General features: G+C 32.1%; 1 protein-coding gene across 1 annotated transcript in view; it reads right to left on the minus strand.

Annotated features, from left to right (window-relative positions):
• Positions 1-342: 342 nt before the first annotated feature.
• Positions 343-19,563, minus strand: part of LOC139686264 (uncharacterized) — a 275,732-nt gene continuing 256,511 nt past the window's right edge. The window contains exons 4-5 of the mRNA XM_071583416.1: positions 13,296-13,420; positions 343-522 (exon numbers count right to left, since the gene is read on the minus strand). Of these exons, the coding sequence (XP_071439517.1) occupies positions 343-522; positions 13,296-13,420 (305 nt within the window). The remainder of the gene's footprint in view (positions 523-13,295; positions 13,421-19,563) is intronic.

Genomic DNA, 19,563 nt, shown 5'->3' on the forward strand with positions numbered 1-19,563 from the left:
TAATAGCCTTATTGACACATTTTCTTAGCCCATTCAGCACTTAGGTCAAAAAATATAAAATGCGGTCCCTTCCTCAGGTATAAAGTTCTGATTGACCACGTCCTAAGCATAAAATAAAATGACAGGCACTTCTTTCACTCTAAAATTACCTGATGGAAATCTTTTTAATTATGAGGAATATTTAATTATTTCACTTAATTTTCATGTTTTTCAATAGCATTCTTAACTGTTCTGCTCTTTTAAATGTTGCAGAAGGCCATAGCTGCAGACCATACTCTGTTTATGTTAACCTTTAAAATATTCCAGGAAAACTATTTCAGTCTTTGGTGTGAGTAAATTTTTTTAATAATTGTGTGCACTGTCATATTGCCAACCAACATAAACCGCCGTCAATTGACCAGTTTCTGTTGGTTCAGAATTCAGCTGCTCACTAATATTTTGCACATAGAAATGAGTTCCATGCCTTGACAAATTAGGATGGAAGGAAAACAGTGACTTTACCCTAGATGTGAATATCTCAACCTGAAAGTTATATTATTGATAAATCATGTTGGAAAAAATTCGTATATGTATATAATCATTTTGAATATCCAATTTTTGCTTATATTCCCTTCCCATTAATGTTATACATTAATTAAAAACCTTTAAGATAATTTGACAAATGGCCTTCCGGTCAAACGGCCGTATTTCCTGGTTTTGATGGCCTAGCAAATATTTCCGAGTAGCATTCAAAATTTGCTATTTCTCTGCAAACATTAATGATGCATAACATTTCTCATTCAGAAATAATATGTAACCTAGGGAAAGTATATTATCTTTTCTCTCTATGATATGCCTATGAATATTATAATTTTAAGTAATGCCTGTATAGGGCTTATTTTTAGGTGAACTTTATATTTACTTATCAAACATCTTGGTGTTGATTATGATGATTTATGTTTATTAAGGAGCTGTGTGTGCTCCCAAGCCTTCAGAAGGATTCAGAGAGCCATGGTGTTGATTTAGTGAATGGTAAAAGAAAAAATTTGATGAAGTTGAGAAGTTCAATGAAACCTACTGACCATTCAGTTAAAAAGACATCAATTGAGGAAGATGATAATTATTTAGCCAACACTAATGTGAATTTGATAGATGATGATAACTGTGAAGCAGTTGAGATTCAGGTAAGGAAAGAAAGCTATTATGCATTGCTTTCATAACCAACACTCTCTCATAACAATAAACTTTATGTTATATCCTGAGTACAGGGCTTTTCAATCTTAGGTAGTATTATGAGATGAAATGGCCTTCCATGTGGTTCTGCATGGCTAAATCTTTCTTTAAATGAGGACTGGCATTAAAAATCTTTAATATCATTATTGATAACACTTTTATTCGATTCAACTATTAACAGTATCAAATTTTCTGTTTTTAAGAAAATGAAGGACTACCAAATGATTCAAGTAGCAGTGTAACTTGAAGAAATTAGCTCCCAAGATGTATGTTCTGTATTAAATTATTTTGAAATTTGGACCATCTGTCCAATAGATAAGAATGGGTATCCTTGGCATTAGTATCATGATAGATGAGGAAAGCTTTAGATAGTGTTCTTTGGTGATAATTTGGGGCTTGCTTAGTTCAAAATGATCTGGTTGTATTTTTGAACAAGATCATAATTCCAATTAGATATTGTGATGACTTCTTATAGTTTGTTAAAGAAGCTTATTGCTCTGAGAAAAATAAGCCACCAGACCTATTCTCTGTAATTAATATGTTATTTAATTTATTTGGTGGGCCAAAACTATTATTCATAAAGTTGAGGCATTTTCTTGTTAACAGTATTTAAATATTTTCATTTTATATTTTTAATCCATGGATATCAAAGGTTTACTTATATTTTAACAGTAAACTCTCCTATAATTTACCTTCTCTAAACTTGAATTTAAACACTGGAAATATCATTTGATGTTAGAAGGTTCAATGAATAATGTAAATGTTTTTGAAGAAATTAAGACAAATGTTCTGTATAAATGCATGCTAAAATTATTATTTAGATTGGAATGTTAAATTTTAAACCTTGTATAATTTTATAGATTAGGTTTGAAAGTTTTTTGGGGATTTTTATCAATGTTTTACATGGATGCAATATACATTGGGTATGTTGTTATTTTTCAGGATGATTTGGAAGATATAGAATTGCATTTATCCTCTGATGAAGAAGTAGATAATAAGGAAGAATGTGATGCTGATACTTTGCAGGAGATGGATGGAATTACATCGGAACAGTTGAAGACACAAGGTGAGGGGAGCTGGAGAGACTTATCTTTCTTTTGCATGTTGAATATTTTAGAAATACCTAAAATGTCAGATACAATGTTATGACTAATTACAAAAATTGATGGTAAAATATTTAAAACAGAATAAATTTGTAACAGAATTATTATTATCAGGTAATCTACCAGACAAGTTAAGTTATGGATAGACGTAAATACTAATTAAGTAATTTGTTACCCCTAGCAAAACACAACATACTATTCTATATCAGGTCTCTCTTTAGCTCTGAGTACTTTCTTTCTCTCATCATCCAGTCTAACATCCCTTTTCTGTTCTTCCCTTTCCTCATTTGCCTAACATTCTAGCCTCCATTAGTCTTCAACATCCGGCTGCAAGTTAATAACCCATTCAGCAACTTTTCCTCCCTCCATAAGATATCTCCTAGCAAACATCTTTCTTTGCCCATTATACCAAGTACTTCGTAATTTGTTTTCTTCTCTTTCCATTTTACCTTCTCCATTCTTCTCTACATCCACATTTAAAAATCCCTCATTCACTGTCTATCCCCCTGCTTCAATGACCACGTTTCTGCACTGTATATCACTATCCTCAATATCAAAGTTTCCTAAAGAGTCTTTTCATAATGTCCCTGCTCAACATCCCTTTGCTTAACGCATTTCTTATCCTTATGTCCCTATTACTTCTCCTGTGTTGGTCCAATCAATACTGAGCTACATAAACTTTTTCCAGCTCTAGTTTTTGCCATCCTATTTTAATGTTAAGCTTAGCCTTTTTCATTCTAGAAAATTGCATATCCTTTGTTTTATCATATTGATTCTCATCCCATACTTGTACTTAATTGCCAATTCACTAAGCAATGCTTGCAGCCCATTGGCTTACTGACACATTAAAGCTTATTCATCAGCAAACCTAACTGATTTTATGAATTTCCCGCCCACTATCATTCCTACCTCCAGTTCTTCCTATGTCTCTTTATTCATTTCCTCTTCATACATGTTGAACAGCAACGGTGATAATAAGAAACCCTATCTTACACCTCTTCCTAACACTTCCCATCTGGACTCCTTATTCCTTACTTGCACCGGAGCAGTCTGAGACATGAACAGGTTGCAGATTAGCCTCAGCCATTGGCAGGGCAAAAATCCTAAAAATAAACAAAATAAAATGAATATAATAGATTTCATTTCACTGCCTCAGGTTGTTATTTTCTAAGTCCCTCTTGTTTTCAAACTGTAATAATTTAAGTACCAATCTGATACATATGTTGAACTTTAAATATTCCATGGTGTCCTTTTTTACATTTTATACTAACAGTTAATGATCTTTACCCCTTTTGGCGAGATTGTAATTGAAATTTTTAAATATTCTTGCTCAGTTTGGAAGTTACCCTCGTCAAGGTTTTAGTACATTGATCAATTTAACTCAATGTTTATTTACTATGGTCTTAACTTGTAGAAAAGTTTCTTCCAAAGGTATTCCAACTTTTTTGTCTTGAATCTTTAACCCTAAATTATTCTCTTTTGGGATTTTGGGTAAAAAATTAAGCAGGATCCATACAATAATTATTATCATTGGCTCAAAAAATCAAAAGCAAATGATATTATCCTCACAGCTTTCTAATTTAATTGAAAATATGTTGATCCTGCATCAATATACCTCGTTGGTTTATTTGCCACTCTAATTCAAGTTTACTGAAAATTATTACCTAATTACCTAGATTATTGTTTCAGCATTTGTCATCGGTACATGAACTGTTAGATTGGAGTCTAATTGATATCTTTTTATCTGCCTTTTTATTTCAAATACAAGAAAAGGGACAGTAGAGCCAGGTTAGGGCTTATAAGAGCATTGCAATGGCATATTATGTCAGAAGCTTCTTTCTATTTTTGTTCCTTGCTCAACACTTTTACCACCAACTTTGCACATACCTCCCTTAATACAAGATCCTCATTAAACTGTTAATGTTTGTTCCACCCAAAAGGCTGGATTCTTAACTAACAAGGGAGAATATTAAATGCATATCAGAGTGAAAAGCAGTTTTATTTTTGGTGCCTCAGAATGGCCCTTATCTCTAACAAGTTGTAACACTTTCTTAAACATTTTTTGCTACTTAAAAACTTCTCAGGCTTAAGACAAAATCTGCATAAGCCTTTTTAATTAGTTCTAGGTCTCCAAATCTGAATTTCTTGAGTTAAATACTAAACTGAACATCTAAGCATTGCTCCCATATACACTCATTGCTTGCATGAGAACAAAAAAAGTTAGTCATATCTAATATCCACCAACTCTCTCAATACATGCACAGAGCCAACTAAACTAATATTTATTAATTTCGGGGATATCCTCTACTAAGCCTACAAGTCAGACACCTATCCACTGCTCTATTTGGGCTACAGCAAGCCAGTCCTGATACCTATTATACTGACCCTGTCATTGCATTGACACGAAAAATTAACCATTTTCCATTAAAAAAGTCGGAAGCCTTTTGTTCAAGAATAGACTTATTATCATGCCATAGTTGTCAATGCCATTTGTTTATTAATTGTTCAGATTCAAAATTTGCAGTTTAATTATTCACTTAGTTTTTATACTGAGTTAGTTATTATACTAACTATGCAAAAGCATTCACAAGAAAAATTCACCATTTTCCATAAAAGAAGTCCAAAGCCTCTCTATTTTCAAAGCCTTTTGTTTAAGAGAAGTTTCCTTATTATCACGCCATACTTGTCAATGCTATTCATTTATTAATTGCATAGATCCAAAATTTGCAGTTTCAATATTCTCTTAGTTTTGTTTATAATTCCTTAATAATGCAGTTTTTTTTGTGTAGAAAACAATAGTTTCAGATATTGTCCTTTAATAGAAATTGCTTACATTCTTAATTTTATATATCCTCTTTGCTTATTTAGTTTCTAGTTTTTTTTAGGTATTAACCTCCTAGTCCTTATCAAAGTCCTTGTGGGAAATAATTAACTTTTTAAAAGTTAGCACCTTAATATATTATATTTCATTTCTTGAATTCTAGAGATATTTCAGCCCAGAATTAGTCCAAATCTTTCCATAATTCCCAATTTCATAATTGAACCAGAAAGCCAAAAAATAATATGACATGAACATGAAATCCACCATTTTTCATTGCTAAGTGGTGAAATTTTAAAAATATCAAGAAAAGAATATAAAAGTAAATGTAAATTATTCTTTAGAATTATTTTAGTACATTTAATTGAGTCAGACTTATTTGCCCATGATTGAAGCAAGATCATATTCTTTAATTCTTATTTTGTATTAAAGCACAATTAATGCTGGCATTTGAAATAGTCATGACACAGAAGTGCTTCACAATTGATCTTGCCAAAAGCCAGCAAGCAGCTAGCAATAGCTGCTCAGCATAACTTTTTGTGACACTTAAATATGGTAATAATACCTTGTTTCATTATAGTTTTCTCTTAAACCCAAAGGAATTGTCACATATTATGCACGGATACATTTCTTTTGTTTAAAAGAAGCACCATAAAATTTGTTTTCTGACTATATACTTGGAAAAAAATTTTCCTTTTTAAGTGTTAAATATGTTTTTAAATTATTTTATTGACAGAAAAGTTAAATTATGGGTTATATTTTCTTTCTTAAATTTCCTGTGTAAAATACATTTGTTGTTAAAAGTTTCAACAATCTAAAGGATCTCTATAGGAAAAGTTATGTCAGAAAATGTTAGAAATCTTTTTTAGATAAATTATTATCAAAATTATTATTAAAAGTAATTTTAAGGGTATCTCAGTTGGAAATCAGGGATTGTCATACTAATAGTAGTTTCAGATAATTAAATAGAAGTTATAATTAAATTAAGTATTAAAAATAAATTATTTGAGGTGAATGACTTTATCACTCACTAGATTGACCATTTGACCTGATTAGTAATTTGTCCATGAATGAATTGATGATTTTATTAATTAATGAATATTGTAATTCTCCTAGTCCCCATCTTACATTTTGTAATTTTGTTATTTTAACTTTTAAATTTGGACTTTGTGCTTTTTGTAAAAAATAGCCACACAGAGTTTATTTCATTTAGTTATCAATTGCCTTGGAAACGAATTTCCTTTCGTTATACATTTGTCTTTTCTCTTTTTCAATTATTTTAAAACAGGAAATATTCTTTTTTTCTCAAAATCCTTTTACAAATTTAATTTTTTGGGCAATTGGACATGCCAAGTAAACATTTGTGGAAAAGTATTGCATGACGGCAGTGAACCATTTCTCTTGATAATTTAATTTAATGTATATAAGTCAATTTTCCACCAGAAAACTATATTCATTTTACTGCATCTCTCTCTGTACTTGTCCTTTTAAATTCAACAATTAGGTGCTCATGGAATGTGCATGCTGGTTGAAACAAGCCATCAGTTAAGTAAATTTGTGAACTCTTGTGCAGGATTTACAATTTGAATTGCTTGGTGTTTAAAGTTTTCAATCATCAATTAGATTAAATAATTTTAATGGAACATGAAAATAATTCTTAGACATGATTTAATAAAATCAGGGAATGGAGCAACAAGTATCTGTATTTTAGATTTGTTTATTTTAAATAGAACTTCAAGGGATGATTTGATTGTAAAAACTCAAGGCAACAATTTCCTGGACAAATTCTTCTGAGAAAAGTGTTATAGAAGCTAAATAGTATTCTGCCTACCTTTTTGTATTGAGTACAAATATTTTCAGCAGACTTTCTGAAAAAAAAACTGAATACATTATTTGGGTTAGCATCAGATAACGACAGATGCTTTGTCCCTGGCCTTTTAGCTTAATTGAAGATCGCACAATAAATATCATCTGAAATGTGCACACATGCCCTAGTACAATTTTACTGTCAGAGTAGTTTATGTACATAAATGTCATCTGGAGAAAATAAACTTGTTCATTGCCGGTATATAATTTTTCATTGATAAGATTTCTTTTTTTCAAATCTTTCAGATAATTGCAAGAAACAATATGATACAGGGAAGGAAGCAGGAGGCATTTTATTGCATGCTTGTCAAATTTGCTACAAGGAATTTGCACAAAGGGACCTTCTCAAAGATCATGTCTTGCATGTGCATGTTAGGAAGGACCCACAATTCAACTGTGCGTTTTGCTCTGAGGCATTTGAGAGGAAAAATGACCTTGCAAGGCACATCAACTTGGTGCATGTGATGAAAGGGAAGTACCAACATGAATTCTGCACCAAAAACTTCCTATTTTTGAGTAAACTGAAAATCGACAATTCATCACATACAGCAGAAAGACCTTTTAAATGTGCAATATGTTTAAAAGGTTTTGTTCAAAACAGGTATCTAAAGGCGCACATTTTGACACATACTGAAAAAAGACCACATAGATGTGAAATATGCTCAAAAACATTTACTCAGAATAGTAATCTTAAAAGTCACTTGTTGACACACACTGGTGAAAGGAGACACAAGTGTGAGATATGCGCAAGAGCATTTGCGCGGAATAGTTGGCTAAAGGCGCACTTGTTGACACATACTGGTGAGAAGCCATACCAGTGCAAGATCTGTTCTAAAGGATTTGCTTGCAATAAATATCTGAAAATTCACTTATTGACCCACACTGGTGAAAAGAGGCACATGTGCAAGATATGCTGAAGAGCATTTTCACTGAATGTTAATCTAAAGAGACACTTGTTGACACACACTGGAGAGAAGAGCCTCAAGTGTGAGATATGCTCAAGGGCTTTTGCTCGGAAAGATGTTCTAAAGAATCACATGATGACACACACTGGAAAAAAACCAAACAAGTGCAACATCTGTTCGAAAGCATTCATTCAGAACAAATATCTCAATTTACACATGAAGTCACACACCACAAAATGATCAGGGAGCAGTGTAAATTATATTCAAAATAATTCACTCATGCTCATAACCAGAGCCTTATTCACAGCCACATACATTTGAAAGCCCACATAAATGAGTTCATCAAAAGCATGATCATTGAATAAAGGCACGCTTAGAAACAAGTAAAAAACTAAAGTGCTCTAATTAAACATGCATAGTTTCATTAAAGAGGATTATTTGCTGCTCATAAACTCTTCCAAATATTCACGACTACCAAAGATCTTTAGAATACATTATTTTTAAGCTGGTAAAAATGTGACATCACTGTTTTGTATAATTTCTTTGAAGAAAAGTTACCAGTTGTGAAAAATTTCATTTGGCTATCAATCATTAGAATATTATTAAGTATGGCGATTTTCCAAATCTAAAACTTTTCTTCCACCATGGTTTTGATACACTAACATCAGGTGAGGTAAAGTAAAAGGGGAAGGAATATATATATATCAAGCTCCAAGAAGGGTTAGGCAGGTGAGGAAAGAGCCGGGGGAAGGGGAGGTTCATCATGGAGCATGAAAGGCAGAAAAAACCAATATAATGCCCATAGTGCAGGCAGCTCACTCTTGGTGGGAAGGAGGAGGGGGGAAGGTATTGACATAAAGGGCACTAAGGGAAGTTAATGGACAAGAGTTGGGAGGGGCAAGAGAGTAACTGAATGTCATTAAGGAATAAACTCTTCCAAATACTTATATTACTACCAAGGACCATCATAATGCATTAATTTCAAGTTTGTAAAAAATTGAAACCATTCTCCTCTTCTGTGTCACTTCTTTGAATAAAAATTAACAGTTATGAAAATTTTCATTTGACTATCATTCATTTGAATATTTTTAAGTATAGCAACAATGGCTTATTATGTTCCAATAATTTGATGACCTATACATGAATCAAATTTTTGGGTTTTAAATGGTGTGTAAAAATTCAGATATGTTTTTTTATATGGAAGTGGAATAGTGTGGGACATGATGAGGATATATTTTTTACTTTGGCTTATAAGTGAAGGTGGCATTTTCATTCAGAGTGCTCTCAAGTTTGGCAGTTCATCAACAACTGCTAGTCACCATCATTGATAAAACTTCATCCCTAGTAAATGAAATGTTTAATTCGCTGATGTTTCATGGCAGCCCAAGGTTTCAGATTTTTTTGCCATAGTAATTGAATGTTTTGGTAAAAGATACTCCTAAAAATATACTGTATGAATGTAATGACTAAAAAATTTTGCATGCATAATGAGAAAAACGGTTACCTCCAGATATGGCGCAAGGAATGGTCCTGAAGGTATTTTGAATATGGTCTAGAAACATGTTTGCATTAGTTTATAACCTATTCTCATGTATCTAATTAAAAATGACCCTAAAGAGATTTAAAAAGCTACACAGAGTAAACTCATAAGTAGTTCAGTTTATTAGAAAGTTTTACCAGTTAAAAAAGTTTAATTTTTAGACATCTATGTTTTAAAAAACTTTGTGACATGACTACTAGTTTCTCAAAAAACCTCATTTTTTAAAAATGTGACTGTAACAAACTCTTGAGCCTTTCATAATGATACCTCATTTATACCTTCTTACCTTTATAGAAAAATGACTTTTACACATTCATGGGTCTAAACAGCTTTAAAAAAACTTTCCTTCATAATCAGAGCAATTGAGGGAATTACAATGTTAGTCATAAGGTATTAGGATACTCATTCTCATTTTTTAAAATACCTTTTTTCTAGGGTATCCATGAAATAGGAGTCTTACAAAGAGGATATACACAATTTGGAACTTGAATATATACAAGTAAAAATGTTTGGTCCAAAGTTGCACTCTCAAAAAATGGCCGATGAAATTTTCTACTCTGATATTAATTGAATTTTATTACCTTTTATGTTAATATAATGAATTGTTAAATTATGTTAATATTTATGAAAAATATCAAAATAGATATAAAATATCATGTACAACATTAGACGATTGAAAGAGCAAGATATATCTAAGACCATGAGGATAGCAAAAGAAAAGTTGCAAAATAACTTGCACTAAGAAATATAGATGGGTAAGCTCTGGGCAAGGTGAGTGCTGCATTTGTTAAGAGCCCTTCTAAAGCAATTTCTCAAACAATGTATTGAAAGATTCTAGACGTTACCGATACATTATCAGGTGCTTTAGTGCCAAAGGAACCAATGGTGAACACATATGGTTTAATAGCAGGGTATTTGGGTTAATCAAGTTTTAAATGTTTCAACGATAGAAACTTTCTTCATTGACTCCTATTTTGCTCCTCCTCCTTAAACCATATGCTTTGGACTGAAATGTATCAAAGCCTCCTTATTAAGAAGGCAAATTCCACAGAAAGTACCTGCATTCTAATTTATTTTCATATAGAAACATATAACATCCCAACCCACTTGCCCAAAAGACAACATATGATTAGGCAAAGTGGAAATACAACTTAACCCATACATTTAAAACCCAAACAATACACAACTTCATTTATTTTCCTAATTGAATCAGATTTATTCAACAGCAGCGGGAGTACTTCAAATAATCAAGTTGGAAATGATTGGATGAGAAACGTTTTCACTATTGACCCCATAATTGACCTAAATACATAAACTAAGGTACTTTGGACTGATATACCTCAAAACCTCCTTATCCAGAAGGATCATTTCACAGAAAGTAGCAGACTTCTTATCTCTATTTTTGTATAGAAAGAGATACTCCTAACTCCTTAAATCCTAATTTCCTCTCCCCACTAGACAATGTCAGCAATACAATCCTCATAATGTTCACCAAGAGCTTGGGAATACCCTTGCAACATTTCAGCATTGACATATAAAGGCAGATATAGAGATATGTCTACTTAATACTGATTTAATTCTGTGCAATTGAAGATGAATCTCTATAGTATCTTCTTAATTTCAATGACGTCATGCAACACTTTGTCTTGCATCAAATCAGGGTTCTTGATGAACTGCAACACTTGAAAGCGCGCTGAATGAAAAAGCCACCCTCACTTATAAGCCAAAGTAAAAAATATATTCTCATTATGTCCTACACTATTTATCTTTCATATAAAAAACATCTCTAAATATTTACCCACAGTTGATTCATGCATAGGTCATCAAATGATTGGAACATTAAGTCATTGTTGCCATACTTAATTATATTCAAACGAATGGTGGTCAAATGAAATTTTTCATAGCTGGTAATTTTTATTCAAAGAAATTACACAACACAGGAGAATGATGTCACATTTTCACAAACTTGAAATTATTGTATTTTAATGATCTTTATTATCATTAAATAATCGTCATTATCCAAATTATACATGTATAGTTTTTTACTTGTTTCTAAGCCTTCCTGTTTTCAATGATGATGCTTTGTTTTTATAATTTTTAAACTTTTGTCCATTAATTCCCCTTAGTGCCCTTTATGTAAACACCTTCTCCCCACAAAGAGTGAGCTGCCTGCACTTTGGGCATTCCATTGAGTTTTCCTGCCTTTTCTTCATGACAAACCTCCCCTTCCCTGGCTCTTTCCTCCCCTGCCTATCCTTCTTGGAGCTTGATATTTATATATATTCCTTATCTTGTACTTTTCATCATCATCAGATAGTGTTACAAAACCATGGTTGAAAAAAAGTTTTGAATGTGGAAAATTGAAACAAACCTTTTATTATTGCTATACTTGATAACATGCAAATGAATGACAGTAGATGAAATTTTTCAAAACTGCTAATTTTTATTCAAAGAAATTACACAAAACAGGAGAATGATGTCACATTTTGGCAAGCTTGAAATTAATGTATTATAATGATCCTTGGTAGTGGTAAATATTCGGAAGTTTATGAGCAGCAAATAATGCTCATATAACTAAATTATGCATGTCATTCATACAATGCATCTAATTCTTGGGAGAGGGATTAGTTTCATTCGACCACTTTAGTTTTTTACTTGTTTCCAAGCCTTCCTTTATTCAATGATGATGCTTTGCTGTTAAGATTCTGACAAACATTTAACTCATTTATGTGGGCTTTCTAAAGCATGTGGCTGAGAATAAGGCTCCGGTTATGAGCATGAGTGAATGATTTTGGATATAATTTACACTGCTTCATTATTTTGCAGTGTGTGCCTTGATGTGTGACTTGAGATTATTGTTCTGAATGAATAATTTAGAACAGAAGTGTGTTTTTTTTGTTTTTGGTAGTGGTTTTTCTCCAGTGTGTCATCAAATGCCCTTTTTAATTACCTTTCCGGGCAAATGCTCTTCAGCACATCTCACACCTATGCCTCTTTTCACCAGTATGTGTTGAAAAGTGAATTTTTAGATTATTTTTGCAAGCAAATCCATTAGAACAGATCCTGCACTGGTATGGCTTCTCACCGGTATGTGTAAACAAGTGCATCTTTAGATGACTGTTCCGAGCAAATGCTCTTGAGCATATCTTGCACTTGTGGCTCTTTTCTCCAGTGTGTTTCAACAAGTGCCTCTTTAGATTAACATTCAGTGAAAATGCTCTTGGGCATATCTAACACTTGTGTCCCTTTTCACCAGTGTGTGTCAACAAGTGTCTTTTCAGGTCAATGTTTTGAGTAAATCCTTTCGAACAGATCCTGCACTGATACGGCTTCTCATCAGTATGTGTCAACGTGTGCCTTGTTAGATCACAATTCTGAGTGAATCCTTTAGAACAGATCCTGCACTGGTATGGCTTCTCACCAGTGTGTGTCAACAAGTGCCTCTTTTGATTAACATTCAGTGCAAATGCTTTTGAGCATATCTCACACTTGTGGCTCTTTTCAGCAGTATGGGTCAACAAGTGCCTTTTTAGATGACCATTCTGAGTAAATGCTCTTGAGCATATTTCACATTTATATGGTCTTTCTTCAGTATGTGTCAAAATGTGCCTCTTTATATACTTCTTTCGAACAAAACCTTTCAAACATATTGCACATTTAAATGGTCTTTCTGCAGTATGTGATGACATGTGAATTTTCAGTTTACTTAAAAAAAGGAAGTTGTCGTTGCAGAATTCACATTGGTAATTCTTTTTCACAGCATGCACCAAGTTGATGTGACTTGCAAGGTCATTTTTACTGTCAAATGCCTTTGAGCAAGAGTCACAATTGAATTGTGCTGCCATCCTAACATGCACCTCCAAGACATGATCATTGAGAAGGTCCCTTTGTGCAAATTCCTTGTAGCAAATTTGACATGCATGCAATAAAATGCCTCCTGCATCCTTCCCTGCACCATCTTGTTTCTTGTGATTATCTGAAAGATTTGAAGAAAAGGAATCTTATCAATGCAAAATTATATACCTGCAATGAACAAGTTTTTTATCTCCAGATGACATTTAAAACATTTATGTACATAAACTACTCTTACAGTAAAATTGTACTAGGGCATGTGCTTACTTGTGTACTTACAGATGGTATTCATAGTGCAATCTTCAATTAACCTAAAAGGCCAGGGACAAAGCATCTGTCATCATCTGATGCTGACCCAAATAATGTATTCAGTTTTTTTTATTAGAAAGTCTGTTGAAAATATTTGTACTCAATATAAAAAGGTAAGCAGAATACTATTTACCTTCTATAATACCTTTTTCAGAAGAATTTGGCCAGGAAATTGTTGCCTTGAGTTTTTACAATTAAATCATCCAATGAAGTTCTATTTGAAATAAATCTTAAATACAGATACTTGTTGCTGCATTCTCTGATGTTTTAAATCATGTTTAAGAATTATTTCCATGTTCTATTAAAATTATTTCATCGAATTGATGATTTAAAACTTTTAATGCCAAGCAATTAAAATTGTGACCATTGCACAATTTACTTAACTGATGGCTAATGTTTACTTGGCATGTACAAATGCCAAGAAAATTAAAATTATAAAATAATTTTGAGAAGGAATAAGAATATTTCCTTTTTCAAAAGAATGGAATATGAGAAAAGACAAACGTATAATGAAAGTAAATTCTTTTCCAAAGGAATAGATAATTAAATGAAATTATCTCTGTGTGGCTTTTTTTAACAAAAGCACAAAGTCCAACAATATAAGTTAAAATACCAAAATTACAAATTAAAAGAAAGGGACTAAGAGAATGACATATTTTATTGATTAATAAAGTTATCAATTCATTCATAGACAAATTACTAATCAGGTAAAATGTTCAATTTAGTGAGTGATAAAGTCATTCACCTAAAATTATTTATGTTCAATACTTAATTTATTTACTACTTCTATTTCATTGTGTGAAACTACTATTAGTTGGGCAAACCCTGATTTCCAACTAAGACATACCGTACACTAAAAGTTACTTTTACTTATGATTTTGATACAATTTATCTAAAAAAGACCTTTCACGTTTTCTGGCATCACTTTTCCTTTAGTGGTCCTTTAGATTGCTAAAACTTTAGACAACAAATATATTTTACATAGGAAATTAAAGAAAGAAAATAAAACCCCTACTTTAACTTTTCTGTCATAAAACGATTTAAAAACTAATTTATCACTTAGAAAAGAAACTTTTTTCAAGGTAGATGGTCAGAAAACCAATTTTATGGTGCTTCTTTTAAACAAAAGAAAAGTATCAGTGTATAATATGTGACAATTCCTTTGGGTTTAAAAGAAAAATATAATGAAACAAGTTATTATTACCAAATTTAAATGTCACAAAAAGTTATGCTGTACAGCTATTGCTAGTTGCTTGCTAGCTTTAGGCAAGATCAATTGTGAAGCACTTCTGGGTCATGACTATTTCAAATGCCAGCATTAATTGTGCTTTAATAAAATGTAAGAATTAAAGAGTATGATCTTGTTTCAATCATGGGTGGATAATTCTGACTAAATTAAATGGACTACTAAAATAATTCTATAAAATAATTTCTATTACCTTTAAATTCTTTTTCTTGATATTTTTAAAATTTCATCACCTAGCAATGAAATAGATATGGGACCAATTAGCAAAATTGTGGTCTCCAAGTTACCAAGCTAAGTATATATTGAACCATGCCACAACAACTCATTCATATCTTAGAATTAACAATATGTTAGTATTTACTAAACCTACTTTTAGCTGCAAAAATATCTATCATGCAAACTTTACCAAAGTGAGAATAATATTTTTGATTTTTTGCGACTTCATGTTATATAATTATTTGGCTTTCTGGTTCCATTATGAAATTGGGAATTTGAAAAGATTAGGACTAACTCCAGGCTGAAATATCTCTTGAATTCAAGAAATGAAATATAATATATTAAAGTGCAAACTTTTTAAAAAGTCAATTATATCTCACAAGGACTTTGATAAGGACTAAGATGTTAATTCCCAAAAAAACTAGAAACTAACTAAGCAAAGAGGATATCAAAAATTAGGAATGTAAGCCATTTCTATAAAAGGACAATATCTCAAACTATTGTTTTATACACAAGAAAAAATTACATTATTAAGGAATTATAAACAAAACTAAGGGAATACTGAAACTGCAAATTTTGGATATATACAATTCATAAATAAATGGCATTGTCCGCTTTGACATGATAATAAGGCTCTTCTTAAACAAAAGATTTTGGACTTTTTTTATGGAAAATGATGAATTTTTTGTGTGAATGCACTTACACATTCAGTATAATAGGTATCAGGACTGGCTTCCTGTAGCCAAAATAGAGCAGTGGATAGGTGTCTGACTTGTAGAGGGTATCCCCAAAAATAATAAATATTAGTTTATTTGGCTCTGTGCATGTATTAGGAAAGTTGGTGGATATTAGTTATGACAGATTTTTTTTGTTTTCCTGCAAGCGATGAGTGTATATGGGAGTAATGCTCAGATGTTCAGTTTAGCATTTTACTCAAGAAATTCACATTCGAAGACCTATAATTAATTAACAAGGCTTATGCAGATGATTTCTTAAGCCAGAGAAGTTTTTGAAAGTCAAAAAATATGAAATGAAGGATGACAATTCGTTAAAGATAAAGGCCAGATAAGTTACCTGATTACCACTCCAACTGACTTTCAGGTGTCAAAAGTAAAACTGTTTTTCACTCTGCTATGTATTTAATAACCTCCCTTGTTAGTAAAGAATCCAGCCTTTTGGGTAGAACCAACATTAACAAATTGATGAGGATCTTGTATTAAGGGAGGTATGTGCAAAGTTGGTGGCAAAAGTGTTGAGTAAGGAACAAAAAAGAAAGAAGCTTCTGACATAATTTGCCATTGCAGTGCTCTTATAAGCCCTGACCTGGCTATACTGTCCCTTTTCTTGCATTTGAAAGAAAAAGGAAGATCAAAAGATATCAAATATACTCCAATCTAACAGTTCAAGTACTGATGACAAATGCTGAAACAATATTCTAGAAAATGATTTTCAGTAAACTTTTGACAAGTGGCAGATAAACCGACTAGGTATATTGATGCAGGATGAAGATATATTTAATTAAATTAGATAGCTGTGAGGATAAAATCATTGTCTTTCATTTTAAGAACCACCAATGATACTTACTGTATGGATCCTACTTAATTTTATACCAAAAATCCCTAAAGTGAATAATTAAAGGTTAAATATTCAAAACAAAAAGTTGGAATACTTTTTAAACAAATTTTTCTACAAGTTAAGACCATAGTAAATAAACCTGGAGTTAAATTGATCAGTATACGTAAACCTTGACAAAGAAAACTTCCAAACTGAGAGAGAATAATCAACAATTTCAATTACAATCTTGGTCAAAAGGGGTAAAGATCATTAACTGTTAGTATGAAATGTAAAAAAGGATACCATGGAAATTTACGGTTCAATATATGTATCAGATTGGTACTCAAATTATTAAAGTTTGAAAACAAGAGGGACTTAACAAATAACAACCTGCGGCATTGAAATGAAATCTATAATATGCACTTTATTTTATTTATTTTTAGGATTTTGGCCCTGCCAATGGCTGAAAGAGAGCATTTTATTTTGCAACATCTTCTGTTACAGTTGTCCTTGGGATCATAAACAAAAAGAATGAGAGTAAGGCAATCAATAACTTACAGGATGATCAGTTTGGGTATAGAAAGGGGGGAGGTACATGTGATGCCATTGCAGCAATGAGATTGTTATTCAAAAGGAATAAAGAACATTACCACCAGGTATAATGCCAAAAATAGGAATAGATTAGAGGGAAATGAGGCTAATCTGCTACCTGTTCATGTCTCAGACTGCTCAGGTGCAAGTAAGGAATGAGGAGTCCAGATGGGCAGTGTTAGAAAGAGGTGCAAGGCATGGTTGTCCATTATCACCATTGCTGTTCAACATGTATGCCAAGGAAATGAATAAAGAGGCATGGGAAGAACTGATGGTAGGAATGATAGTGGGCAGGAAATTCATAAAATCAGTTAAGTTTGCTGATGAATAAGCTTTAGTATGGCAATAAGCCAAGGGGTTGCAAGCATTGCTTAGTAAATTGGCAATTCAGTACAACTGGTATGGGATGACAATCAATATTGATAAAACAAAGGGTATGCCATTTTCTAGAAAGAAAAAAGCTAAGTTAAAACATTAAAATAGGATGGTAAAAACTAGAGCTGGAAAAAGTTTATCTATCTCAGTATTGATTGGACCAACACAGTAAAAATAATAGGGACATAAGGATAAGAATTGCATTAGGCAAAGGAAAGTTGAGGAAGGACATTATGAAAAGACTCTTTAGGAAACTTTGATATAGAGGATAGCTATATACAGTGCAGAAATGTGGTCATTGAAACAGGATAGACATTGACTGAAGGATCTTTAAATGTGGATGTGGAGAAGAATGGAGAAAGTTAAATGGAAAAAGAAGAAAACAAATGATGAAGTACTTGGTATAGTAGGAAAGAAAGAGGTTTGCTGGGAGATATCTTATGGAGGGAGGAAAAGTTGCTGAAGGGGTTATTAACTTGCAGTCGGATGTTGAAGACTAATGGAGGATGGAATGTGAGGCAAACCAGGAAAGGGAAGGAACAGAATAAGGATGTTACACAGGATGATGGGAAGAAGAAAGTACTCAGAGCTGAAGAGGGACCTGATATAGCGTAGGATGTTGTGTTTTGCTAGGCGTTATAAATTATTTAAATAGTATTTATGTCTATCCATAAACCTACATTGACTGGTAGATTACCTGATAATGATAATTTTGTTACAAGTTTATTCTGTTTTAAATATTAACCCATCAATTTTTGTAATTAGTCATAACATTGTATTTGACATTTTAGGTATTTCTAAAATATTCAAAATGCAAAAGGAAGACAACTGAGTCTCCAGCTCCCCTCACCTTGTGTCTTCAACTGTTCCGATGTACCTCCGCCCATCTCCTGCAAAGTAACATCATCACATTCCTCCTTATTATCTACTTCTTCATCAGAGGATAAATGCAATTCTAAATCTTCTAAATCATCCTGAAAAATATTAACATAACCAATGTAGATTGCATCCATGTCAAACATTAATAAAATGCCCAAAAACTTTCAAACCTAATCTTTAAAACTACCCAAGGTTTAAAATTTTACATTTCAATTTAAATTAATAATTTTAGCATGTATTTATATAGAACATTTGTCTTAATTTCTTCAAAAGCATTAATATCATTCATTGAACTTTCTGACATCAAATGATATTGCCAGTGTTTCAATCCATGTTTAGAGAAGGTCAATTATAAAAGAGCTTACTGTTAAAATTTAAGTAAACCTTTGATATGCATGGATTAACATGGATACTGTTAACAAGAAAATGCCTCAACATTGTGAATAATAGTTTTGGCATTCCAATTAAATTAAATAACATGCAATACAGAGAATAGGTCTGGCGGCTTATTGTTCTCATAGTAATAAGCTACTTGAACAAATTATAAGAAGGCATTACATCGCCTAATTGGAATCATGATCTTCATCAAGAATACAACCTGGTCATTTTGAGCATTGGCAGCTCCAAATTATCACTGAAAAATACTACCTTAAGCTCTCCTCATCTATCATGATACTAATGCCAAGGATACCTATTCTTATCTATTATGACAGATGGTCAAAATTTCAAAATAATTTAATCAGGAACATACATCTTGGGATCTATTTCTTCAAATTACTCTGATACTTAAATCGTTTATTAGTCTTTCATTATCTTAAGCACAGAACATTTGATACTGTTAATAGTTAAATTGCATGAAAGTATTATTCAATAAAGTTATAATAGATTTTTTTATGTCAGTCTCATTTAAAGAAGGATTTAGGCATGCAGAGCCACATGAAAGGCCATTTCATCTCATAACACTACCTAAGATTGAAAAGCCTTGCACTCAGGATAAAACATAATGCATACTGTTATGAAAGAGGGTTGGTTATAAAAGCAATGCATAAAAGCTTTCTTTCCTTACCTGAATCTCAACTTCTTCATAGTTATTATCA

The sequence above is a fragment of the Hetaerina americana genome, unplaced genomic scaffold (assembly GCF_022747635.1).
Source record: "Hetaerina americana unplaced genomic scaffold, ioHetAmer1.1.p SCAF_137, whole genome shotgun sequence".
NCBI classification, from domain to species: Eukaryota; Metazoa; Arthropoda; class Insecta; order Odonata; family Calopterygidae; genus Hetaerina; species Hetaerina americana.